We start from the raw sequence: 25,953 nt of genomic DNA, 5'->3' as shown, positions 1-25,953 counted from the left end.
ACACATACCCCTTGTGACAACAAGGGGGAGGGGGCATGTGCAGAGGGAGGGAGGGGGCATGGAGCTGGAGGTGTACCCGTATGACTGACTGAGGACTGAAGAAGACAACTCTGTGCTTAAGAAAATGAGCCCTGAAACACTGTGCCCACAGGTAGGCACCCAGAATGTCAACTTGGTCAACATTCATTTGTTCATGTGACAGACATGAATCAGGTACCTGCTATAAAAAAAGTAACTGTCACCCAGACTGTAAACACTGTGAAGATTAATAACATCTTTTCTCTCTGAGGGCAGAAGCAAAAATATAATGACCATTTTTAACTTACAATAAGAAATAATTGTCAGAAATTATGTGCCACATCTAGAGTTGCTTGGTGGCTTCTCCTCGTGCATGTAAGGAACTGGAAGCTGCCCAGGGCCTCAAAGATATATGATTTTGAATGTCCCCTGCAATGCCAATGGAGTCTTCTCCATCCATCATTATGTCCTGACCCTCTAAGGCTCCCTCCCCTGGAAAGAATGTTCTCTGATTTTAAATGTTTATGAGATAGGAATCTGAACTTCATGGGTGATCAGCGAACTCCTCGTTGGATAGTTGTTTTAAACGTGGTGATTCATTTTAGGATTTTCTAGCAAAGAGAACTTTTAAAATTTTCCTAATCTTTGCTCTTCAGAGTGATTCAACAGACAATCCGTTGTTCTCATGTCAACAGCCTTTAGAGCCAAGTCACAAAAGGTGACAAGAGTCCCTATTTACAGTTTAAATAGTTTAACAAACACCTACATAAGTGCTTATTATGTGCCTGGCAATGTTTTAAGCACTTTATACAAATATTAGCTCATTTAGTTCTCACAGCAACGTAGAGACTACTTCTGTCTTCATCTTAGAGACAGGGAAGCAGAAACAGAAAGGCATCCAGCTTAAAAGTGGCAGAGCCAGGACTTAGATTCTGAGTTTGTTTCTTCAGTTCAGCTGAGGGGGCTGAAGCCAAAAGGGTAGGAGTAACTTGGCCAAGGCATGCAGAAATCATGGGACAAGAAAATACATTCAGACTGTGAAGACTCTATACTCTTTTGTATTTTAACATAACAGGATGGGAATTCTGTCTTAGGAGATCTCGGGTGGGGCCCAGGACATGGATTTCTAACAGGCATCACTGGCTCCTTCCTCTCAATCCAGTGACTATCAGGCAAGGGTGGTGGCACAGAGCCCAGGCTCTCAAATCAGATAGCCGGATTTGAATTTTTGTTCTGCAGATCACTACCTGTACATTTGGACAAGTTACTTTATCTCCCAAAGCCTCCATTTTCTCCTGTAGAAAATGGGGATAACAGCATCTCTACAATGGTTGCTGGATATATGACCATCTGTGTCAGTTGCTCCCCAACCCAGGGATACCTGTTAAGTAACAAAATACTTGGTCTTTATTGCTGCCTCCCAGGCCCCCACATGGCAGATGACCCAGAGTTAGAGTTCATATTCCTATTTCATAAACACTTAAAATCAGAGAACATTCTTTCTTAAAATTATTATACTTCTTGAAGACTGTCTGCATGGTCTTTGGAAGATCCCAGAATAAATATAATGACTATAAAGATTTTCTAATTACTCTTCTTTTCTACACTAGTCCTGGTCCTCTGAGTTCACAGGAAATGAAGCTGCTCTTAAAGCGAAGAATCCCTCAGGTGCCATGGACGTTGAAAATAAAGGGTCCTCCCACCTTCTGCATGGCTTCCGAGGCTGTAGGACTGAGCCTGCAGGAATAAGCAACAGGCTAGTCCTCAGCAAACCACAATGCCCTGAGCCTCATGCAGCTGGACAGCAGAGTGGTGCTTTTCTTTGAAGGCCTAAAAGTTCTAGGGTTAGGTGCCACAGGGAATATGCCACAGTGCTTTGTGCACACTGACCCAGTCACAGCTCCTAAGATTTCCAGACAGCACCACAAGAAATCCCTTAGAGCCACACTCAGTTTCTCCCCAAGGGCCCAAGTCAAGATTCTTTAGAGATTTTTATTTTAGTTTGGTTAATTTCAAATATTCATTGACCTCTTGTATAAGATTAAGGCAGAGATAAAAGATAACATGTCCTTGGACCACAGGCCAGACTGCTAACTGAACAGGGATCAAGATGGTGTGATCTCCTCTTAGTTTTCCAGGGAGACCTCTCCCCAGGTGATAGGTCTTGTTGCTGGGGCACAGTTGAGCCCTGGGAGACAGATGAAAGGGGTTCTTGGATTAGTCTGAGAGTGACTGAAGAGAAGAGAAAGCTTGGAAGAGGGCAGGACTGTTGTAGGTGACTAGCTGGAGCCTCTGAATCCTTCTTCCAACTGGGACTTGAAGGCAGGACCACAGTGGGCTGCTCAAAATACCAGTTCTGAAAACAGGGTCACGATCCTCTTTGCCAGGTCAGGTGTGGGGCTCAGAAGGTAGCCAGCTAACTCCGATATCTGAACTACTGTCCTCAGAATGCTCACCTTGACCTCACCCTGTGGTTTGCCTAGACCCAGGGCTGGCTGTGCAAAATCATGCTTAGGGAGGGGCTGGAGGAGAAACCTGTGCGCCAGCTTCCTGGGTCTTCATCCCAGCCAGTCATTGTCATCATCATCACCGTCATCTCCAAAAAGGGGTGTTGGGGGTGGGCGTCCCTTCATGCTCTGACAAAACAGGAAAGAGTAGTCAGTCCTCACTTGTCCCTACCTGACTGGACCTCCCACCTGTGAGGTGAAGTGGTCCAGCGTCTGTCCCCAGCTCCGGAATGGTAAGGAGGTGTGCTGGAAAGAGGCCTGTGGCCAGTGAACCCTGACTTCCAGGTAAAGCTGAGACAAGCAGGTAGAGAGGGAAGCCGGCTTCCAACAGAGACAAAAAGACCAACTGTATTCGGCTAATTCTGTCATTTATTTGGGAAGCATATGATTTGACAGATTTTTCTCTCATGTGGTAACTTATACATTTTGTGTGAAGAAAAAAGGGTCACAGAGGAAGATGGAAGTGGGAGAAAGAAACAGAAGCAGAGCAGCCCGGCGGAGGAGAGAAGATTCAGGAAGATGACGAAAGGTCACACTGGAAAACAAAGTTGTTGTGACTTAAGGTAGCCAGACTGGTTCTGGATGTGACCTTATCCTTTGAAAATGAGTTGAGTTTAATTTAGATGCTTGGCTACATTCCCAAGAGATGAAGAAAGCCCAGGAACACAGGATCCAGCTTCCCACAACCCTATTCTCCCTCATCCCACTGACCAGGTAAGGGATACAGGAAATTAAGGTGGCTAGCTTGATCTTACGTGTCCTCCAAAGGCCCGTGTGTTAAAAGCTTAGTCCTCAGCTTGGTGCTATTTGGAGTGTGGAAACTTTAAGACACAGGGTCTAACAAGAGGACTTGGGTGACTGGAAGTGTGCCCCCCTGAAGGGCATGGTGGGACCCATCCCCTCCTTCTTCCTCTCTCTCACTTCCTGACCATGAGTGAATGGTTTTATTCTTCCACATACTCCTGCTATGAGGTGCTGCCTCACTACAGGTCCAAAAGCAATGGGCCAATTGGTCATGAACTAAAACTTCTGAAACTGTGAGCTAAAATAAACCTTTTCTTTTTATAAGCTGATTACCTAGGCCTTCGGATATGGTATCACAAAAGGCCATGGAGGGGGGATTCTCCCCCTTTTTCATGACTTGGGCTCCTGACCTTTTTCCTCTGGGTTAGCAGGGAACAGGTCCCATGGGGGCCGCAGGGATTGATGTTAGAGACAGACATAAATTGAATTGTCTCCACTAATGTCCTTTCTGCTCTGTGAGCTGACCAGGATCTCTTCATAGAAGCCTGGCTAACAGGAGGCAGCATGGTGTGCAGAGGCCTCTGGGCTAGTCTACTGTCCAGCTACCAACAAACCTTATGCTTTTCTCTGAGTATCAACTGAGTGATCGCTATAAAAAATCTGACAGTATAAGATTTTTAAATGTAGCTCACCACTTCTGCTTTTTTCTGACTAAGGTTCTGATTCTATATTTCCCGACCACATAAGATAAGCTATATCATTTAATAATCCTGAGCCTCAGTCTTCTGATCTAGAAGAAATGGGATAAGATGCCTACTTCACTGCATTAGTTGAGGATTAAATGAGACAGTGAAGTAGTGTTCAGCATACACAAGAAATAGCTGCTAACCTGATGATACTTGCATTAATACCAATAACATACTACTAATTTAAAAATTCCAACTATATTTAGGACAGTCCCTTAGAATATGCATTTTTTCCCTTTTATCCTCCCTCTTTCTTTTTAGTGCAGAATTTGTATACAGCATTCTCAGATGAGAATCTAAGTCTTGGGCAGAAAACCTATTGGGAGGAAGTAGTGCACTTCCCCTGAAGGCAGGCAGGCAAGACGGAAGTGCTCTGGTATGTATGAGCTGGACCCCAGATCTGTCACTGCTTTTTGGCAAAAGGCAAAACCCACTCTGGATGATACACGAGGGGATAAATCTTGCCCCATTCAACCTGTATTTCGGTCCCTGGAAACATGGACTCAATCTGAAGCTCATCTCTGTTCACCATACACATTTCATGGCAGTGAAATTCTCATCACTGCAGTCAAAATGCCCTAGTGAGCACCAGCAGCATTTACCCTATCAAAACAGGGAACGGCAGATGCAGGAGCTGGGCTCCAGTAGTGCTCTGTCAGCAGTTTGCCCTGCCGCCCTTCATTCTTACGCTCCACAGAACAAGGCCATGTTGTCAGTACTGGCCCACCTGCTGCCCGGGAGTGTTGTGATGACAAAACAGAGCAGCTGGCTGGAAGCAGGCCAGTGAGCAAAGGTGCTCAGAAACAGGTGGCCTTACCCGGAGCCTGGGGATTGAGCCCTCTCTCTAAAATCAACTGCTTTGGTGGCTTTAGGTAAGTCATTCTTTTGAACCCAGTTTGTTTATGAATAAGGATGCCCAAAAAGATAATCTTCAAAGTTCCCCCACCCCCACAATTCTAAAACATAAATAACATCCTAGCAGATGTAGGGAAACCTGAGGTTTCAGCACATCAGTGCAGGACTAAGCAGCTCAGCTTTCCTCACTTCAGGGGGGACTAATTCCCATGTGGATAGAGTTATGTTCTCGCTCAAGAGTAAAGGGGTATCTGACCGTCCCCACTGTGCTTACCAAGCTGCCCTCTCCCTACCCCAAGCCTGCTCCCACAGGGCCCTGCACACAGTGTCCAGGGAGTGGGCCACCAACAAACTCCATTTCTCTTCTCTGAGCCAGTGGGGAAGGGCCCCCAGGTGGTGGTGTGAGGACTTGGCAGGGCCTGGGACTTCCTTACCACCTCATCTTCATCCTCCTCCTCTGGCTGTGCTTTGGGCCTTGGAACTTTCAGAGTTGCCCCTTGAAACAGTTCATCCTCTTCATCCCCAGAGACACTAAAGGAAAATCAAATCACAGAAGATGTTGCTGTTCCTGCTCCTGGCCATAGTGCCCACCAGCTATGAAGGTCATGGGCTGCAAGGTGAGAATCACTCAGTAACACCTCCTTTCTCCACTTCAGTGTCTCCTCCCATAGCCTGTAGTGGCCTCTCTGTAGCCTTCAGCCCTAGTGGACTCCTAAAGCTAATAAATCAGACCACATCGCTCTTCTGCCTAAATACTTTAATGGTTTCTCACTATATTTCCATAAAATCCAAACTTTTAACAATAACATAAAATTTCAAGTATGGCCCCTATTTAGTTTTCCAACCTCAGTTTAACACCATTCACCTCTTACCTCCTGTGTCTTCTTTTACTTCCTTGATTATGGCATGTCCCCTCCCACCACAGGGCCTTGGCATATATGACTCTCTTGGCAATCTCTCCTTCCTGCTCTTGATATGGATGGCTCCTTTCCATTTTCAGATCTCAGTTTAAATGTTACCTTCTCAGAATCCTTCCTAACCACCGTATGTAATGTAGAATGTGCCCTCTTTATTCTTTCTTATAATCCCTGTTTCTTTCTCTCTCTTTTTTTTAGCAGTTACCCTACCTTTATAATACGTAAAAACATATCTCTTGGTCTTTGCCAACCAAACTGTAAGCTTTTGAACTCATGAACCACATCTGCCTTGCCTACACACTATCCTCGTGCCCACCACCAAGCCCTGTACATGCTAAGTGTTGTTGAATAAATACACGAATGAATGAGCAAACTAGTCAATGTCTGAGGAATGAGTTGACGGCCATGGAAAAAACAGACACCACCTCCATTTGTAGCCATTCCCTGACACTGTGCTCAGAGGAACACACCTGGAATGCTGAGAGCCATGGTTGGGTCTGAGGGCTGTTCCTGCAGCTGTAGAGCCTAGTGGCTCCTCAAAGGGATCAGCAGAGCTGGTGACATCATCATCATCATTGAGCTGTGGAGGCTGGGGCTCTCCTGGGCTTTCAGGCCCTAAGGCTGGTGGGTCCCCCTTTTCTGGGTCTAGAGTCAGTGATGGTCTCCTGGAGGTTTCTTGAGGTGCGCCATCTGGAGCTGTCCCAACATGCACCTTTCCTGCTGTGTTGTCGGACCTGGCTGTCATTGGGCCAGCAACAGGTGTCTCCTCACACTCAGAGTTCATAGGTACAGGGCCTGGAGGCTTAGGTGGAATCGAAGTTGGGGGTCCCAGAACTCTGTGAGATGGGGTACAGGCCGGTTTGGGTGGGAGGAAACCATCTTCAATCTCTGAAAGCACCTCTGTAACCGGCTCCCCTTTCCTTCTCTCTACACTGTCCTCAGGTGTGCAGAGAGCCTGTGGAGGCGATGGGGTGACCTCTTCTACTACCTGCTCCGACAGCACCACGGTGGCCTCCTGCCCCTCCGTACTCTCGGGTGGGGAACACAGCCCAGACGTGGCTGGGGCTGACCACTCCTGGGAGGGTCGAAGAGGCCGCTCATCTTCCTCACTGCTGCTGTCTCCCTTCTCTTGCTCCTGCTGGCTCAACAGCTGTAAAGTCACCATCTGTTCAAAACCCAAGGGGAGGAGATGGTCACTAAAAGGAAAATAGCAGGCACTACACATCCTCAGTCCTCATTGACACAGATGTCACCTAGTTCAAATGACTCTGCCTCTCTAAGTCAGAAGGGGCTGGACACATCCATCCAGGCACGATCGCTCCAGGCATCCCCATTCCTGGTCAACAATCTTGACTGAATTTTTAGTCATGATCTCATAGAAGGTAGTTAATCAACAAAAACCCCACTCCAGTGGAACAGTCACCAGCAGGACGGCTGTACCTTGATTGTATTCATGATGGTCCCCAGAATGGTCCTGCCATCGTAAGATTCCTCCAGCTCAAACTCACCCCGCAATGACTGGAACACCTGGTTCATAATCTTCTTAACCTGTTTGGAAACCAAACATACGTGCTGCCAAAACCAAGTCATTAAGAGATACATTAGAATCCCAGAGAGGCGTTTTGAAGGCTCAAATGAAGCCATCTTAGAACAATACAGAGGAACACAGCTGGTCGTGAATGGAGACTTTGAGAGCTACGGCCATGGAGAGGACACTATCAAATAACATACTTTGACAGAAGGACCAGCCATGAGAGTTCCCTACTGAGGGCAGGCAAACTATGGCCTGCCTGAGACTGTTTAAAGAGCACTTACTGATACCTCTCTCCCACCCTGAGCCCCACTGAGAAATGCCATGGGCTGCAAATATGAGTGGCTAATGGCTACTGGGCACACTCCCACCCTCTGTTCTGTGATTTGGAGGCACTTCCCATAGCCATCAAAGTGTCAAAAGGACAAGGCCTTTAGAGTTTGCCATCAGGGTGATAAATTCTAAAGAGTTAATTTTTAAATCAGACAAGTAGTGTACCACTAAAGTTAGAAGAAAGCTACCAAAACAACTTGTTGGCCACATGCTTTCTGAATGCCTGCTATGCACATCTGATTCCTTAATATGACACAGTCTGCTGCTTCTCTGAAATACCAGCTCACCTTCTCTGAGGGGTCAGCAGCAGCTTCAACCCCAGACATCTGGGACTTGTTCTTCTCCTGTTCCTTGATGTGCTGTTCATTTTGCTCTGTGAGGGCTGTGACTTGGGCCTGGAGGGCTAAGCACTGCAAAATGAACAGACTGCAGCTGTGGCCTTGGGCTACTATGTGAAAGTCAGGAAACACAAGTAGAGGTGAACCATCCAAAGCACCATGTCTTCACCTTACATAGGTCTGCTGGGAGCACCCCTGTCCCCTGCCACCCCACCCCCCATTTACTGATGCAGAGCATTTTATTTCTTTATCACTCAACTCATAATTTTCCCAGCAAGGTCACTTGACCTGCTCCTAATCAGGTCAAAGAATATAACGAAAACAGAGAGGTGGTGGTAATAACTCCAGGCATATACACATAAACTCTCAGCATTAGGAACAGCCTATTCACCTACAGGATGGCCTCCAAAATCTCTTGAGTCAAAGGCTTTAGACCAGATACTCAAGGGAAAAAAACTGACCTCCAGATGGGAGACTTTCAGACCATGACCCTAAGCCATCTCTCTCGTTTTCATGCCTTGCAATCCAAGCTCCATCCCATCTCGGTGCCTTTGCCCAGGATGTCCCGCTTCCTTCTCTGCCCTACCACATCTAATAGTTCTTGGCTCTACTCAAAGGTCTTCTCCTCTGGAAAGCCTGCCAGATCCCTAAGCTCTTCCTCTTCTGGGCCTCATGATACTTAATGCATGTCTTTGTTTCTCTATCTTGACTATGAAAGTCTTGAGGGTAAAATTCTTTGCATGCCCTTTCTCTAACATAGTGGCTATGACACAACTGATACTCAATAAATATTTGCTTTAAAAAAATGAAGGATCAAATAATGGAAACATGTTTTAGAATACTAGTGCTGTTTTTCTTTTTTCAGGTCACTAACCTGTCACCTCATATAAGTATGTAAATAATAACTGGAAATGAGTTACCCTCACATGGTTTTGTTTTCTATTAATATCCAAAAGGACTGACAGGACTTAAAAGCCTGCTGGCCTCCAGTTAACTGAGCTGCTTCAGCACCCTGGCCCAGGGAAAGCAGCTACCTTTTCTTGAAGGCATGTTAGCTTCTGCTGGTGGGCATCCCTCTGTGCGCACACTTCCTGGTACTGCTGCAGGTGCTCTTCCTTTGCGGAGGCCAACAGATGCTCACACTTTGCTTCCCACTGGGTTTGTAGATCAGCCTGCAGAGACAGCTGCCAAGAAAAAGCAATGACCAAGCCCTGGAGGTCCCCACTGAACCAAGGGAAGTCCATCCTCCATAAAGTTAAAGACTACACCAAATAGACTTCATCAAGAAACAACTGTTTGAAAGACCTTTATTCCTTTTTTTTTTTTTGCACTGGTGACTGAATTCAGGGGTGCTATACCAATGAACTATATCCCTAGACCCCCACTCTTTTTTTTTCTTTTTTAAATTTTGAGGCAGGGTCGTACTAAGTTGCTGAAGGCCTCACTAACTGCTGAGCCTGGACTTGAACTTGTGATCCTTCTACCTCAGCCTCCAGAGTACTAGGATTACAGGCATGTACCACCATGCCCAGTCAAGACTATAATTACTTTTAAAATAAATGTACTTTTTAAATGGAGGAAGGCAGATGTCACTGGTTGTCAGGACTCCAAAAGGTACTCCAACCAGACAAAGGTGTGACTGTCCAGACAGGTCCCTGGGAGGCAGGGCCATAATGAGGTCATTACTTTTCAGGGTTTGGACCCTGAACTTAATAGGTTCAGAAACTTTTTTTTTTTTTTTTTTTTGCCATTTCCAGACATGATCAAATTGAGGGCACCAATACATTCTAGTTAGAGAGATATGCACATACAGATTTTAAAAATGCAGTGAGAAATGTAAATGTCAAAGGGACTAGAAATCAGCTTGTCCTGCCACTATCCCTGGTTTCCCTTCCTGGTTACCTAAATAAATCCCGTTTTTTTTCAAGGATAATAATGTGCCTGAAGGATGACATCTGGCACTTGAGAACTTTGCATGTTGGGAATTTTTTTGTAGTTTTTTTTTCATGTTTTAATTACATAATTATATATTAACTAAACAGGAAAGAAGGAAAGAAGCTGAGTTCAGTAGTGCATGCCTATAACCCCAGCGATTGGGAGGTTGAGGCAAAAGAATGGTAAATTCAAAGTCAGCCTCAGCGAGGCCCTAACCAACTTACTGAAGCTCTTCTCAAAATAAAAAATTTAAAAAAGAGCTGGAGATGTGGCTCAGTGGTTAAGCGCCCCTGGGTTCAATCCCTGATAAAAATAAAGTAATAATAATAATAAATAATAAAATAAAATAAAACAGAAAGTACAGGGGCTGGGGTTTTATCTCAGGGGTGGAGTACTTGTGTTACATTTATGAGGCGCTGGGTTCAATCATTAGCACCACATAAAAATAAATAAAATAAAGGTATTGTGTCCATCTACAACTAAAAATATTTTTAAAAAAGAAAAAGAACATTCTACATTTAAACCTGGCTTTCTTGCATATATTTGGATTATCTTCAAGGTGAGAATAACAACTGTGAGAAGTTCATCATAGAGAATAGGGAAGAAACTAAGAGCTTTTCTTTGCGTCCTCACACCTTCCTTTTCTTTCCCAGTGCTTCTGCTTCCCACTACCTGCTCTGCAGCTGCTTGGTCTGTGGACACTCTGGCCTTTTTCAAGAGCTGTCGAAGTTTGTCCAGTTCCTCCTGGTGCGACTTGCGAATCTCATCCATCTCCTCCTCGGCTTGGCAGCGCTCTTGAGCTGACTTTTTTTTCCTTTCTGAGAGGTTCTTGGGAACAAGAAAAACACCATCAGCTCTATCCAGTTAACACAGGATAAGTGGGGATAGGGAAGGTGCTCTTGACCTTGATGAGTCTGTATTCCATTTCTGAAAATTGTTCATTTTTTAGTTTAGTTTTTCCCCTTAATATTTAACATTCTTAGCTACTGAGAGAAAAATTGTGATGAGAAAGCAAACAAGAGTTTTATCTACCACTCTATCAAGCATTAGGGAATATCCTAACAGTTAGAAACAATGTGTGATCCTGCCACATTGTTTTCTGTATGCATAAAACATACATACTCACTTAAACATACATATTTATGGGTGGCATTTAATTAGGAGCTTATGTTCAATGCTTTCTAAGAAAGTATTGTGGACATTGTGCTACATAGGAATGAAATCTTTCTCATTCTATTTAAACTATTGAGAGTATACGAAAGCAGACTTCTCACACCTTGCCCATGGGAAAATAAATGTTTATGCTCTTTAGATGGCAATCCAAGGAAAAGTTTTCAAAAATATGCATATCCAGAAATTCCACAAATTTCATTTTATCTTAAAGTTGCAGTAAGTCATTTCATAAAGACTATAGTAGTGTTTATAACAAGGAAAAACTGAAAACAGTCAAAAAATCAAAAGAAACAGTTTTTTAAAATGCCTAAACTGAAAAATCATAGAAGAAATTGTAAACATAGGCCAAGATCTTTTCCCTAAAAAGGAAATGGGCCAAAACAAACTTACTAGTGGCTTTACTGATACCTCGGGAAAAGACTTTTTTCCTTCTATAGTTAGATTGTTCTAGAACACAATATGAGATAGAAATCTTTCCATTTTGTTCAGTGGGCCTAGTAGTTCCCTGATATTACAATTTTAAGTAACAAAAGATAAGGAATAAACAAAGTTAAAAGAGAACAAACTGAAAAAATGTCTGTAATATTTTGACTGACAAAGAATTGATACCCTTAATAGGATTTACAAATCAAAGTAATGTTCTAATAGGAAAGATGGTAAAATGAAGAACATTAAAAAGAGAATTAACAGAAGAAATGCAAATAGGTATAAATATATGAAAGCTTTACTATTAATAAAAATACAGAGCAAACAAGATGGTATATTCCACCTGTGAGGCTAATAAAAGATTAGATAAAGTGGTGTCTGCAGAGTTGGGAGGAATGTGAAGAAATGGGCTCACTCACTTAGGGCTGGAAGAGTTCGCAGCATACTGTTTTCTGAGAATAATCAATATTGATAAAAAATATTTGGATGTGCCACATTCCTACTGATCCCATATTCTAATTCAAACAATTTATCCTTCAAGAACACCCACGTAAATTCGCAAAGGTAGTTAGTAGTTATACAGTAGGCGGATATGCACAGAAGCTTAAAATAGTGAAAAAACAGAAACATACATTTGCGATAGTAAATAATCATATACATTGTGGGACAGTCTCACAGTAACTACTATGTGGTAGTTTTACTATGTGTTAGTTTAAATAGAATGAGAAAGATCTCATTCTCATGTAGCACAATGTCCACAATACTTTCTTAGAAAGCATTGAACATAAGCTCTTATTTTAAATGCTATCTATATATGTATGTTTAAGTGAGTATGTATGTTTTATGCATACAGAAAACAATGTGGCAGGATCACACATTGTTTATAGCTGTTACATATAACACATGAGATGAGCCAGGGGACAAAGGCAAATTTTTTATTTTATACTTTTCTGTATTAATGTACTTGTTCTATTGAATACAAACTATTATAGTTTTTAAAAGGAAAATAAAAACAGATAAACAGCTCATCCTGGCCACCTGGACACAAGAGAGAAACTTGGCTTTTGGAACCTACCTTTTCCAAGGACTCTTTCTCAGCTCGTAAATCAGTCAACTCCTCCTCCAGGGAGGTCACCTTGAGTTCCAGTTGCCTCCGGTTCTGCTTTTCACTTTTGAATTTGGACTGTGCTTGCTCTGAGGTTTCCTGGAGCTCTGGAATGTAAGAGCAGAGATACCTGGCTGCGGACCCTAAGCCACAGTGGGTGATGTGGCATTCCAGTAGTTCTTTCAAAGCTGCAGGCTTTGGTCTCCCCATCCTACCACACAAGCAGCCTCCTCTAACACCTCAACATTACCACACTGACCTGTGATATGAATTATCAAGCCACCAATCCACATTCACCTGGAGCGAGTTATCTCTCTCTCTCTCTCTCTCTCTCTCTCTATATATATATATATATATATATATATATAATATATAAAAAATATATATAAATATATTCTCTCTATATATATATTATCTCACCTTCTACAGATGTAGAATGGAAAAGAAATGTTCTAGTCAGGGACGACCTTCAAAACTGATCAGTCCTATAATTCCATTTCTGTCACCATCTTACCACACTGGACAGAAGTTTGTTTAATATCTGTTCAAACTGCTTCTCATTGCCTAGGTAAGAAAGTCTGAACTTTCCCGGTAGGACACTCCACCAAAAGTTTGCTTTTAAAACATCCCTTCTCAAGTAAGGTTTTTGGATATTTTTTAAGTTTATTACACCAAAATTTCTCTCTTTGAAAAACTTCTGAGACTCTACAGCTCCTGGGGAAATGGTCAAAGGGCAAGCACCACAAAAACAGAAATGAGATATTTGTATGATATTCAAATCTCAGATTGTCTAACATATTTGCTTTACTGGGCCCTGGTGATGCTCTAAAATGGAAGGGATGTATCTTCAAGGTATCGCTTTGCCAACTGACACCAGTGCTTTCTATCTATTAGGCAGTGTTCTGTGCTTCCATCCAACTCTGCTGTGGTTCCAGCTACCTGTTGCCTGGCAGTCCCATCTGTGCATTCCACACTGCTTTCTATACACCAAGGTAGATTTGTCAATGTGCTGGTCTTCACAAATCTATCCAATCACCATGTCCTGTGCACTACTTTTGTGCCAGGCACTGAACTAACGCTTTCTTGAGGAAAGAACTTTACAAAAATGAACAAAACACCATCCTTGCCCTCTAGGGGCTTGCATTCTGGATGGGAGAACAGACATATAAATGGTACTTATCAAAAGCTAACTATGAAAATGGTTATAATAATGCATTAAGAGTTAAAAGATTTTAAAGGAAAATATTCCAAAACAGGCAGAATGGAAGAGGACTGGAGGCAAATACTGATGAAGGTGGGCAAACCAGGCCCAGAGAACAGCATGAATAAAGAGCAAGATGGAATGAGCTGAAAATAGCCAGCACACTGGGGTATACGGTAGGACAAGGATGAACTGGGCAAGATAACGGAAGACGAGCCACACAGAGGGGCATTAAATGTCAGGCTGAAGAGTTGCAACCCTCCTCTAGGAAGGAGGAACTAAAACAGGAAGCACACCTTTCTTAAATGTCCACTGAGTCATGAATTAAAAAGACACATTAATTCTTCTCGGCATATGAGGCCAGTATAAGCACCAAAGTTGTTGAAGCAACACTTCTCAAACAAAGGGGAATGGTGACAACTGATCAATCCAAATTAATAGAGTCAATCCTTCTGTTGTCCTTTATGTAAAATAATCATGTAGGTCATATACTTTACCTCGATTATGGACTCAGTCCTTCGCAAATCTCCTAAGCATTATGTTAACAGGACTGAGAGGGAGGAAAGAGTTCCATTTCTTAAGTTTAAGTGGCAAATAGTGCCAGCATCCCCGGCCAAGAACATACCTGAGAGCTCTGCCTGCAGTTTGGCAAGCTGGCCCCGAAGTAGACCGGCCTCCTTTGAGCTTTCTGCCAGCTGCATCTGCAGCTCTGTTTCCTTCTTTTGATGTGTAGTCATTTTCAGCTGCAGGTGAGAGACCTGTGCAGTGGCTGCTGCTAACTCTTCTGTCACCTTGGCCTGAACAGTAACAAAGGATGATGTCACTTAAAACACAGGTATTTTTTGTCTCCTTAAGAAATGACTAACCTCACGGGACTAGGCTGATTAAGCTGTAGAAAGGAAGGGAGCTAAGGCTACCCTCAACCTGCTTTACGCCCGAATCAAGACTTAAAAATGTGCAGTCTCTGACTCAATTCTCTTACAGAAATTTGCTCTTAAAAAATATCACCATGGCAGGGCATGGTGGCACAGGACTGTAATCTCAGCATCTTGAGAGGCTAAGGCAGGAGGACTGTGAGTTCAAAGCCAGCCTCAGCAATATAGTGAGGTCCTAAGCACCTCGGCGAGACCCTGTCTCTAAATACACTACAAAAAAGGGCTGGGGATGTGGCTTGGTAGTTAAACACCCCTGAGTTCAATCCTTGGTATCAAAAAACAAAAAACAAACAAACAAAAAAAAAATTACAAAAATTTTGCTCTAAAGCTGTTCAATGCAACATTGTTTAAAGTTATAAAGGAATGGAAATCTAACATAAATTGCTGAAAACAAACTTGATTAAGCAAATTATGATATATCCATCCTGTATGAGGCTATTAAAAATGGTGTTTGAAAAGAATACTTGACGGCATGGAATACAGTTACAATCTATTGTTAAATGAAAAAGTAGATTCTCAAATAGTATGTTAGATATAATTCTGTTTTTATAAAATGAACACTTACTTATTCCTGTGAAGAACAGTGCCAGAATAAAATGTTTTTCAGTTAATCTAGATAAAATGATGGGTGTTTTATATTTTCTTCTTACTTATCAGATGATATATTTTATAAATGAGTCTCTTGAAAAGACGTTTCATAAGTAATTCTTTTGAAAATCTAATGTTTCTGCTGATCAAAATTTTAAAAGATATAAAAAGTAAACAACAAGAAGTCTTCCTATCCCTATTCACTTCTGCTTTGCTATGCAAGGGTAAAATATAAAAAATTTATTTTGCATCTTTCCCCTTTGTATAAAAGTAACTTTTTTTACAAAAACTAATATGATTCTTTCCTCCTTTTTTCATACAAAAGAGAGGGCAAACTACATATATTCTCTACTAGTACATATAGATCTTTCTCCTTTGTCTTTTTTTTTAAAATTTAAGTTGTCAATAGACCTTTATTTTATTTATTTATTTATGTGCAGTGCTGAGAATCAAAACCAGTGCCTCACACATGCTAGGCAAGTACTCCACCACTGAGCCACAAATCCAGCCCTCATTTTTCTTTTTTTAAAAAAATATCTGTATGGTATTCTACCATGTGAATATACTGTAGTTTATTCACTGCTGCAGGACACTTGGTTGTTTCCAGTCTTTTCCCATTACACAAGATACCAATGAATAATCCTGGACACATGTCATTTCATTTGGGTACAGGAGTGCCTTTAGGGGATTCCCAGATGCAGAACTGCTAGATCATAGAATAAATACTGTTATAATTTTGTACAATATCATCAGTTCCCCTCCATGAGCCACTCTATGCTTACCTGTCTCACCAAACCTTGTCAAAAATTTGAATTTCTACAAATCTGAAAAATGAAAAATGGTGTTCATGCTATTATCTAACTTTTCTAGGATGAACATGCATTTTCTTAGCAAAAAAGGATATTTTTAAAATCCAAATTGAATACCTTCAAAAGCATTCAACTTCTGAGTCTACAATTCCTCCTAGGAACACTTTAACTTCCCTGACTTCTTCAAGTACTTTAAATGGGGCTCTATATTAGCCAAACATGGACCAAGCCTATAAAGAATCTAAATACTCTTGAGCAACATGTGATGAAATGGAAATGACCATCCTGGAAAACTCTCTAATGCTATTCTGAATATTAAGGTTGATGATAACAATGATGATAAAAAGGATGGTCAATAAAAAAGAAACAGCCAACAAAGGACAGATACCACATCACTTCACCTGAACTGATGTGTTCTTACAACATACAGGGGACATCAGATGGCATGAAAGGCGGTGAGTGGTTGATCTTGGGCAACCAGTCTTGATTTCTGTACATCTATGCATTTCTGCACATGTTTTCTATTGGACCATCTCTCTCATAATATTATATTGCTACCACTATTACTACTCCTATGTTACTACACTTTATACATATTTTTGCAGTTGTCTACTTTCTTACTATCATTTGTGCCTTCTTTCGGTGTTCACTGTGCCCACCTGTTTTAAAAGTGCTTATTCCTTGACTTATCCCAAAATCTTTACCAGCTTTCTAGCTCCCATTTAAAATCTGACATTCTGACTTTCCTAAAGGCAAGGGAAATAAAACAAAACTGTATATGAAATTTTAAGAGGCTATGAATGAGCATTTCAGAGCACATATAACCTTTAGAGTAAGCTCAAGATACTTAATTTTGCTTTTTGGAAGCCATGTAAAACTCAACCTGTAAAACTCAGCCATGAAGAAAAATGACATTATGACATTTGCTGGTAAATGGATGGAACTGAGACAATGCTAAGTGAAATAGGCCAGTCCCAAAAAGTTGAAGGTCAAATGTAGAAAGAAGCTAATCCAAAATGGGAAGGAGGGGAGATTAAAAAAATAAAAAATAAGAAATAAAAAGGAAAAAAAAAGGGGGAAGGAGTTTCATCAAAACAGAGGAAAGACCAGTAGAGTAGATGAGAAGGGAAGAAGAGATGGGAAAAGGGAAGAGCAGTGGAATGATGACTGAACTTTAGTGTGTGCATGGATGTGGCAGGGTGGGTCCAGCATCGGGTGTATCCACAGGACACTAATTAAAAACAAAAAAAGTAAACTGTAAATGGATTCAAGAAATGGATTCAAAAAGGATTGGTGGAGTGGAGGGAGGACTGAATCAGAGCAGGTTGGGTTCCATGCTTTGGTGATTATGTCAAGATGGATCCTGGTATTGTACCATAACTACAAAGAATTTTTTTTTATAGGAGAGGGAAAAAAAACCCACAGATGACAATGGCATCTACAACTCCCAGATGTAAGAGTTGTTTTCATTTGCCCCATGTACAATCAAGTTTCACTTGCTGGCCCATGAAAACTGAAGAGACACAGAGTCCAGAGGCTTTGCATCTATTCACAGCTCAAAGAGTTCACTAATATCAGAGCAAGTATCACTCTCACAAGACCTTGCAGCAGCTAGGACCTGTGGGAGGGACAAATTTCAGAAAAGAGGCCATGGAATGGATAGTTGCTGTCTTGCCAAAGGACAAGCAGAGTGGAAGGTCATGCAAATACTTTTTTTCTCTCAGGTCTTTAGCTAGAAAAGCCTACTAGAAACAAAAAAAATTAATACTTTCACCCAAAAACATATGCACATGCACAAAGAGAACTATAATATATTAACAATGGTTATGTTTGAGTGGAAGGATTATGAGTGATTCACCTTTTATATTTGCCTATCTATATTTCCTAAGTTTTCTGGAATAAACAGATGCAACTTTTATTATTAGACAAAAAGTATATGTAGATACCTGTGTATGTATTGTGTGTGTGTGTGTGTGTGTGTGTGTGTATTTACATGTTATGGTTTGAGTATGAGGCATTCCCAAAAGTTCCTGTGTTAAGGCAAGATTAGATCATGAGACCTGTGACCTAATCAGTCCATTCCAGTTTGAATGGACTAACTGGGTTATAACTACAGGCAGGTGGGGCATGGCTGAAGGAGGTGGGTCATTGGGGGAATGTCCTGGAAGGGTGCATCTTCCTTGCAGCCTCTCCCCTGGCCTCCCCACTTCCCCTTGCTTCCTAGCTGCCATGATTGGAACAGCTCTCCTCTGCCACACTCTCTGCCATGACATTCTGCCTCACTTGGGGCCAGAGAGATGGAGTTGGCCAACCATGGACTGAACCTCTGAAACCATGAGCCAAAACAAACTTCTCTTCTTCTAAGTTGTTCTTGCCAGGTATTTTGGTTGCAGAAATAAAAAGCTGACTAACACATTGTATATATAATTACACTTTTAAAAATGTCAGGAGAAGCAATATCAAGTGAGAAAGGAAAACAACAGACACCTACGCAGTGGATGGGATGGCTCCCTGATTCCCACCCTGGACCAAATTCTGCTGCTGGTGTGGAGAGCTGGGAAAGAGAAATGACAGCAAGAACCAAGAGCTGAGAAAAACAGTTGAAAAGCATTCAAGTTAGAAGAGGAAAACAGTCCTGGAGAGAGAGGGCAACCTGGCATATGAAAAACGACATAACTGACTGGGAGGGAGATCCTGAACAAGTCTTACCCTCTCTGGGCCTCAGTTTGTCCCCTTGTAACAAAGAAGATTTAACTAGAAGACCTGCAATAGGTCTTCTGGTTTTAACCATTATTCTATGTTTTATGTGAACTCTACTATAGAGAAAAATAATGTATTTATTCATTGATCACTTAACCATATCTTTTGAGCTGTGTTTGAAGGTAGAGAACTGCATCCAGGGGTGAAAGGAAACTGATTATCTCTGTTTAAGAGGAGAGATTGCTGGGTGACTCAATTAAAAGAAAAAAAAAACAAAACGGGTGAATCAAGACTTAAAAAGTTTCACTGAAATAATAGTGACCATGAGAAGCCTGTGGTACCTGAAACCCTAGTCAGATACCCTAATCATCAAGAACAATGACACTTAGCTCAGGAGATTCCCTCAAATACATCCGAGTAAAGTATGAGACCTAGAGCCTAGTGGATGTTTGCCAGGTGTTAGCTGTGCCCCCTGTTGTTATGACTACTACTGTTTTTGCTACTATAAATAGACATTTACTGGGTTCAATACACTGTCCCAGACATCTTTGAGGTTTAGCAACATGAAAACACTTGGGCAGATTAACAAGCTTATTCAGGGCTCAGAGGACTATGTATGACCTGTAGGTCAAACTGGCCTACTGCCTGTTTTTGCAGATAAAGTTTTATTGGAATACACACACACACACACACACACACACACACACACACACAACTGATGATCAATATGAGTCGTGAGTCGTGTGTTAAATTTTTTTTTAGTAATATTTGGACACAATACCTTTATTTATTTTTATGTGGTGCTGAGAATCAAACCCAGGACCTCGAATGTGCTAGGCAAGCGCTCTACCACTGAGTCCCAGCCCCAGTCCCATGAGTTGAATTCTGAAAAGCAAAGGCAGTCCAGAAGCCAGGTGTGAGGGCACATGCCTGTAATCCCAGCTACTTGGGAAGCTGAGGCAAAAGGATCACTTGACCCCATGAGTCTGTTTGACATCAGTGTGGGCAACATAGTGAGATCTTGAAAAACAAAAACAAAAGCAAGCCATGTGCAGTGGAGCACACCTGTAATCCCAGCAACTTGGGAGGCTGAGGCAGGAGGATCATAAGTTTGAGGCCAGCCTCAGCAATTTAGCAAGGACCTAAGCAAATTAGTGAGACCTCATCTCAAAACTTTAAAAAATGAACAAATAAAAAGGGTCCTGAAGATACAGCTCAGTGGTAAAGTGACACTGGAGTCAATCCCTAATACCAAAAAACAAACAAAAACCAAAACCAAATTTATGCAGCTACCACTTCCAGAGTCTGTGACAAAAGAAGTGAATCCTGACCTGGGTAGAAAAGTTATGGATAACTCTTTTTTAAAAAAGTTCAATCTTGGCTGGATATGCTAAATTAGAATTTCTGGAGGTAGGTCTTAAGAATATGTCATTCTAATAAAGCTCCCCAAGTGATTGAAGCAGCCAGCACACTGGAGAGCCATTTTTCTAGAACAAGTTATAGTAACCATTTTTGCCCTGAACAGTAATAGTGAAGACAAACAAGATATTTTGGATGTCCATATTGGGCCTAAAGGAGGAGTAAAAAAAGAAAATAAAAAAATGGAAAGAAGAAGAAAAGGGAAATAAAAAATAAAAGCAGTGAAAGGAGAAACAGTACAAAGTACAAGGTGAAGTGATTCCAGTACCACCTGATATGAATGCCACAGGTTGCCCACTGGATCTAGGCATTAATAGTCAGCCACAGCAAACAAGGGAGGTAGCAAAGGAGCACCCGAACTGGATAGGACTGTGCAGGGCAAGGCACTGCTTATCTGAGGAGGAGGGGTCAAAGACCTGGGTACTGTGGCTAAGCACACACAAAGATTAGCATAAGACATTAATGAAGGAATCTTTATCATTATCAAAATACGAGAAAGTGAGTGAACTCCACAAGTTATAAAGTGCATTCCCAGCATTTCATATTTTTAAGGAAAACTCAAATATAAATATGAACTTATTTCTTAAAACCTGTGAGAAAAATAGGAAAAAAAAAAAAAAAAAAAAAAAAGGGCTGAGCTCTCCTAGCATAGAAGTGATGTCCCAAATAAGAAGGATAAAATGTGTCACTGGAGCAAAGAGGCTGGGTCCCAGAATCAGTCGATTCCAACCCAAGACCAACTAGGGTCCTCCATGCTACTCCAGAAACAAGTCAAAATTCCTTATTCTGAAAGAAGTGAAGTCACAGCAGTACTTTGCAATGCAAAATGAGAGGAAGGAGCAAGCTGAACACACAGGAAGGAGCAAGTAGACAGTCTCCAATCCATTAAATACCACCTACACATTTGTTACCTGGCATTATAGGAATTTTCTGTTGATCTTTTAAAGAATAAATTTAGTCTCTTTCTCTCTCTCCCTCTTCTCTCCTCCTCCCTCCCTCTCCCTCCTTTCCTCCCCACTGTCTTTTCTTTCTCTCTTTTTGGCACCAAGGATTGAACCCAGAATATTTTGCCATTGAGCTTCATCCCAGTCACTAAGTTGCCAAGTTGCTGGCCTTGAATTTGTGACCCCACTGCCTCAGCCTCCTGAGTAACCGGGATTACAGGTATGAGCCACCATGCCCGGCTTAAATTTAGTTGTGTAATGCTTACCTTAATCAAATCACTAAGAAGTGATTGTTTTTTTGTTTTGTTTTGTTTTGTTTGAGACAGGATCTTGCTATGTTGTCTAGGCAGGCCTCAAACTCCTGAGCTCAAGGCCAGCCTCCCAAGCAGCTGGGACAATAGGCATCTGTCACCATCTGGCCAATAACTGTTTCTGAGTCAACTTATTGCAAAGCACATTATAAAACAGAAATGCAGATGATGACTGTATGATAATCTGTTGGAAGATTTTTAGCTCTCTTCCCCAAAATGGCGAATATTCTGCTGGTAAATACCTACACTGGGCCACTCCTCAGCTCAACACATCCCAACCTGGGCTTTTCTCTGCTCAGTTAATTTACCTTCTCTTGTTCAGCATGCAATACCCTTGCCTGTGTGTTTTCTGTGGCTGTTTGAAGTGAGTTGTTCCTCTTCTCCATCATCAGGTTACTCTGCTCAACATACCTGTGATAGAAATAAGGAAAAGGGAACATTTATGAAGCACTGAACATATGCCAGGCACAACCCAAAGCACATTCAGTCCTTACAACACTGCTCTGTGCCTTCATCATAAACAATATGATGCATTTTATTTTCCTTAGATCTGCAGTAATCAGTTGGAGGCAGAAACAAACTGGGCCAGAGGTGAATTGCTCTGTATAATGAAGAGGAGAGGAATTTGAAGAGTATGCAGAAATGGGGAATGAGGACAGAAAGAGACAAGATAAGGAGGCTGCAAGAAAGAGAAGAAAAGAAAGGCACTCTTCCAACCCTGGCACTTGCTTCCAACCCAGCAAGCAACACTGGAAAAGAGAAATATAGGAGGATTTTTTTTTTTTTTAAGTGAAATGCTGTGTTGTAACATATTCTCCTAGCCCCCACCCCAATCCTCAGAAGGATCCATAAAAATTATAAAACGCTTGGGTTTTTTAAGGGAATCAGTGAGGTACTGGTTCAGTTCTGGTTGATAAAACAGAGTCAGCCTGCATGGAAGAGAGAAAAGTTGACGTCAGAGTTTTCCAAATATTAACACCACTTTACAGATGAGGAAACCAGGGCCCACAAGAATAAACAAAATGCCCAAAGTTACACAATAAATGAGGGCAGAGCCAGAAGCCAAACAGGTCTGTTTTATTTACCTCAGAGCCCACTGAGTTCTTTCTACTGAAAAAGAAAACTGGCAATAATCCATAGGACAGGCAGGAAACAAATAGAAGAAATAAGGCTGGGGGTGTGGGTCAGTGCTGCAGTGTGTGCATAGCAAGAGCAAGGCCCTGAGTTCAGTCCCCAGCCAGCATTACCAAAAATACTGTCCTAAATAAACATGTGTATTAAATTGGACGTTTATACATTAAATCCTTTTGTCCATCCTAGCCAGGCCCCGTACCTGTCATTACCTCTGATTCCGTTCAATTAGTTCACTAATCTTGTCATTCTGTTCTTCTATCCGACTGCTCCTCTCAAGTAGCTCTTGCTTCAATCTTTCATTTTCCTACATTCAAAATGTATGATGTACAAGGTAAATATAAGAAAAGTGCCCCGGTAAAAGGGAATCACCCTGAACAGACAGGTGACATTGATGACACATTTTGAGATGAAAAGCTAGAACCCATATCCACTCAGACATACTAATATTTAAAAGAACACATCGAATTATATCCAATGTATACAAATAACTCCAATGGTTTAGATTATAAATGACTAAAAATGAAGAAAATTCTGAAATGGGGCCAAAAGCATTGTTTCCTTTGGAATCTTAGAAAGTAGAAGTCACTTGGACCAAATTAAGCCACAATGGATTCTCCAGAGTTTCCTAAACCAGTGTAGCACTTATTGCATGCTGGGGTGCAGGTTTTAGACAGCACATCTGGGGAGAGAGCATGGGCGGGACCTCCAGGAGTGTTTGTTCCCAAGCACCCTCACCTGAACGATTCTCTGAATGTTGCTCATGATCATGCTTGTTTCCATCGTCACTGACAGGCTGGGAATAAGCATGGAATTGCCAGCACCATGCTTCTGTAACTCTTCAACCTAAAAAATGCCAGAAAGACCGAATCAGAATGCTAAAAATAGAGAAATATAATTTACCCAAGATCTCACCACTTTTTTGAACATGTTTCTGAGATAACCTTAATAGTGAACAAGTTTTTCCTGCTAACTGGATCCCAAATAAAGATAATTATCCTTCCAGGAAAAGAACTAGTATCTACCATGAATACAGGAAAATTTACCTACAGCTCTGGTTACTCCCTGTTTATACCCCACTTGTACCCCCACTTTCAACCTAACCTCAATCCTGATTTGGTCACCTTAGTCATGAGATGATCCACTTTATCAGCCACTTTGCTTACTGCCATTCGAATCTCAGTGTTATGTTGCCGGGCTTCGGTCATAAGAAATGAAGCCATGTCACCTGATCCTAAACAGACATAAAGAAGCCCAAAAGAAACTTATGGGGAGACGAGCATGTAACCAAATCATTATAACAGAGTTCTTTCAATGCAAAAAAAAAAAAAAAAAAAAAAAAAAAATGGACTATATACAATGTACAAAAGTGCACTTTAAAAAGCAAGATTATCCTTTGGTAATATTTATATTCAGTTGTATCCCTGAAGAAGAGAGGTGAATACAATCAGAGAAGGCTTCATAGAGGAGATGACAGTTTTGACATGTGAAAAAGGGTTTCCCATATGGAGAAGGGAAATGGCTCCAAGACAAGATCTGTACCCAGGAAGCTCTTACCATTCTGGAATCACAAGTTATACTGCAGGATATATTTGCTTCCTCCTACCACTGTCTTAATACCCAGATGCTTACTAGGCAAAAGACAAATGGCAGTGGGACATGATGACATATGCCTATAATTCCAGCCACTTCTTGAGGCTAAAGCAGGAGGATCACAAATAAGTTGGAGGCCAGCCTCAGCAACTTAGTGAGACCCAGTCACACAAAAAAAGGACTGGGAATATAGCTCAGGTATAGCTACAAGGTCCAATCCCCAGTAGAGACAAAAAAAAAAAAAAAAAAAAAGACAAACTGAAGAACAGGGCAAGATACCGTCACATCTGTTTACAGTTCGTTGTGCTTTATTTGTTCACACAAGACACCCACACCTGTACATACATACAAAATACCTGAAAAGTTACCCAAGTAACTGTTAGTTAACATTGGTTTCCTATAGCCAGGGGGATTTAATGATTGGAAAGAACAGTAACTTTTTACTTAATACCTTTTTGTACTGTTTGACATTTTTATAAAAGTATATGTGTGTGTGTGTGTACGTGTGTGTGCGTGCGTGCGTGTGTGTGTGTACACACATATATATTTTTTGTACCAGGGATTGATCCCAGGGGTGTTTAACCACTGAGCCACATCCCCAGCCCTTTTTTATATATATATTTTACTTAGAAACAAGATTTTACTGAATTGCTTAGGACCTCACTCAGTTGCTGAGGACCTCATTAAGTTGCTGAGGTTGGCTTTGAACTTTTGATCCTCCAGTCACAGACTTTGGAGCCATGGGGATTACAGGTGTGCATGACCATGCCTGGCTAAAAGTATATTATTTTGATAATTTAAAAGTTACCGAAGTAGGTTTCACTTGAGTTACTGAACACCCACAAGCAGGCATCATGCTTTCTCCCCATTTCCTCCTGTGTTTGCTCTTTTACTGTTTTCTACAAACTCTAGCCACTCTAACAGCAGTTAGAAGGGCTGGTGGGAGAAAATGCAAGAAAAAAACACAGGAAGTGGGCCTGAGGGGACTTTCTGGAGATGAAGGTAATGTTCAAAAAGTGAACTGGGTGGGTGGGGCTGGGGTTGTGGCTCTTCCTGGCACATGAAAGGCACTGGGTTCAATCCTCAGTACCACATAAAAATAAATAACAGTATTATGTCCATCTACAACTAAATATATATATATATTTTTGTGTGTGTGTGTGGTGCTGGGGATTGAACCCAGGGCATAAAAATAATAATAATAAAAAACAAAAAAAGACTGTGGTGATAGATGCACAACTCTGAAAACATCCTCAAAAAATCTTTAAATTGTACACTTAAAATAAATGAATTGCATGGTATATAAATAACACCTCAACAAAGCTGCTAAAAAGGGAAGAGAAACGAAAGGGTAGAAGGCTGTTGGAGTGAAAATGAAAACAGAATGCAAACAAGGAGAACATGGAGCATGGTGGGGCAGAAGATGAGACACAGGAAACAGCTCCCTACCTTGAAAGTGGGGAACCTGGGACAGTGGTGCTGGATACAAGGGTCGAACAGGCTGCAGCTGGGAGGTGACTGAGGATGCCTGGGGATATGTGTAGGCTTGCATACCTGCATAGGGCTGAGAAAGGGCCAAGTTACTGCCGCTTTATGAAACATTCATGTCTTCTTTTTTTCCTCACAATTTCCTATGATTGAATAAAGAGAAGCTGGGAGGAGACTCAAACTTATTGAAGCTGGAAATGAATGCA

At 41.6% G+C, this 25,953-nt stretch overlaps 1 protein-coding gene and 1 long non-coding RNA gene across 6 annotated transcripts in view; one reads left to right on the top strand and one right to left on the bottom strand.

The window, feature by feature from the left end:
- Positions 1 to 102: 102 nt before the first annotated feature.
- FKBP15 (FKBP prolyl isomerase family member 15) overlaps positions 103 to 25,953 on the bottom strand; it is a 62,485-nt gene continuing 36,634 nt past the window's right edge. Inside the window, exons 15-28 of one of the 5 annotated variants that reach the window (XM_081279589.1) lie at positions 25,709 to 25,823; positions 23,791 to 23,900; positions 23,405 to 23,512; positions 22,879 to 22,973; positions 21,844 to 21,946; positions 14,455 to 14,626; positions 12,599 to 12,735; positions 10,597 to 10,752; positions 9,024 to 9,173; positions 7,939 to 8,061; positions 7,228 to 7,335; positions 6,258 to 6,952; positions 5,305 to 5,401; positions 103 to 2,654 (exon numbers count right to left, since the gene is read on the bottom strand). In XM_081279589.1, the coding sequence (XP_081135715.1) occupies positions 2,577 to 2,654; positions 5,305 to 5,401; positions 6,258 to 6,952; positions 7,228 to 7,335; positions 7,939 to 8,061; positions 9,024 to 9,173; positions 10,597 to 10,752; positions 12,599 to 12,735; positions 14,455 to 14,626; positions 21,844 to 21,946; positions 22,879 to 22,973; positions 23,405 to 23,512; positions 23,791 to 23,900; positions 25,709 to 25,823 (2,247 nt within the window). In that variant the 3' untranslated portion in view covers positions 103 to 2,576. Of the gene's footprint in view, positions 2,655 to 2,922; positions 3,061 to 4,880; positions 5,402 to 6,257; positions 6,953 to 7,227; positions 7,336 to 7,938; positions 8,062 to 9,023; positions 9,174 to 10,596; positions 10,753 to 12,598; positions 12,736 to 14,454; positions 14,627 to 21,843; positions 21,947 to 22,878; positions 22,974 to 23,404; positions 23,513 to 23,790; positions 23,901 to 25,708; positions 25,824 to 25,953 lie in introns of those variants that run through there. The other 4 variants (XM_081279592.1, XM_081279590.1, XM_081279588.1 and 1 more) reach the window with 4 other exon arrangements.
- On the top strand, positions 3,116 to 5,493 carry LOC308641219. The gene is made up of 3 exons (XR_014020424.1): positions 3,116 to 3,239; positions 4,277 to 4,887; positions 5,397 to 5,493. It is a non-coding gene; the product is annotated as an uncharacterized lncRNA (long non-coding RNA).

This window comes from Spermophilus citellus (genome assembly GCF_964194105.1).
Source record: "Spermophilus citellus genome assembly, chromosome: 2".
NCBI lineage: Eukaryota > Metazoa > Chordata > Mammalia > Rodentia > Sciuridae > Spermophilus > Spermophilus citellus.
Note: the sequence above shows the minus strand (reverse complement) of the source record. Positions and strands in the feature narration are given on the sequence as shown.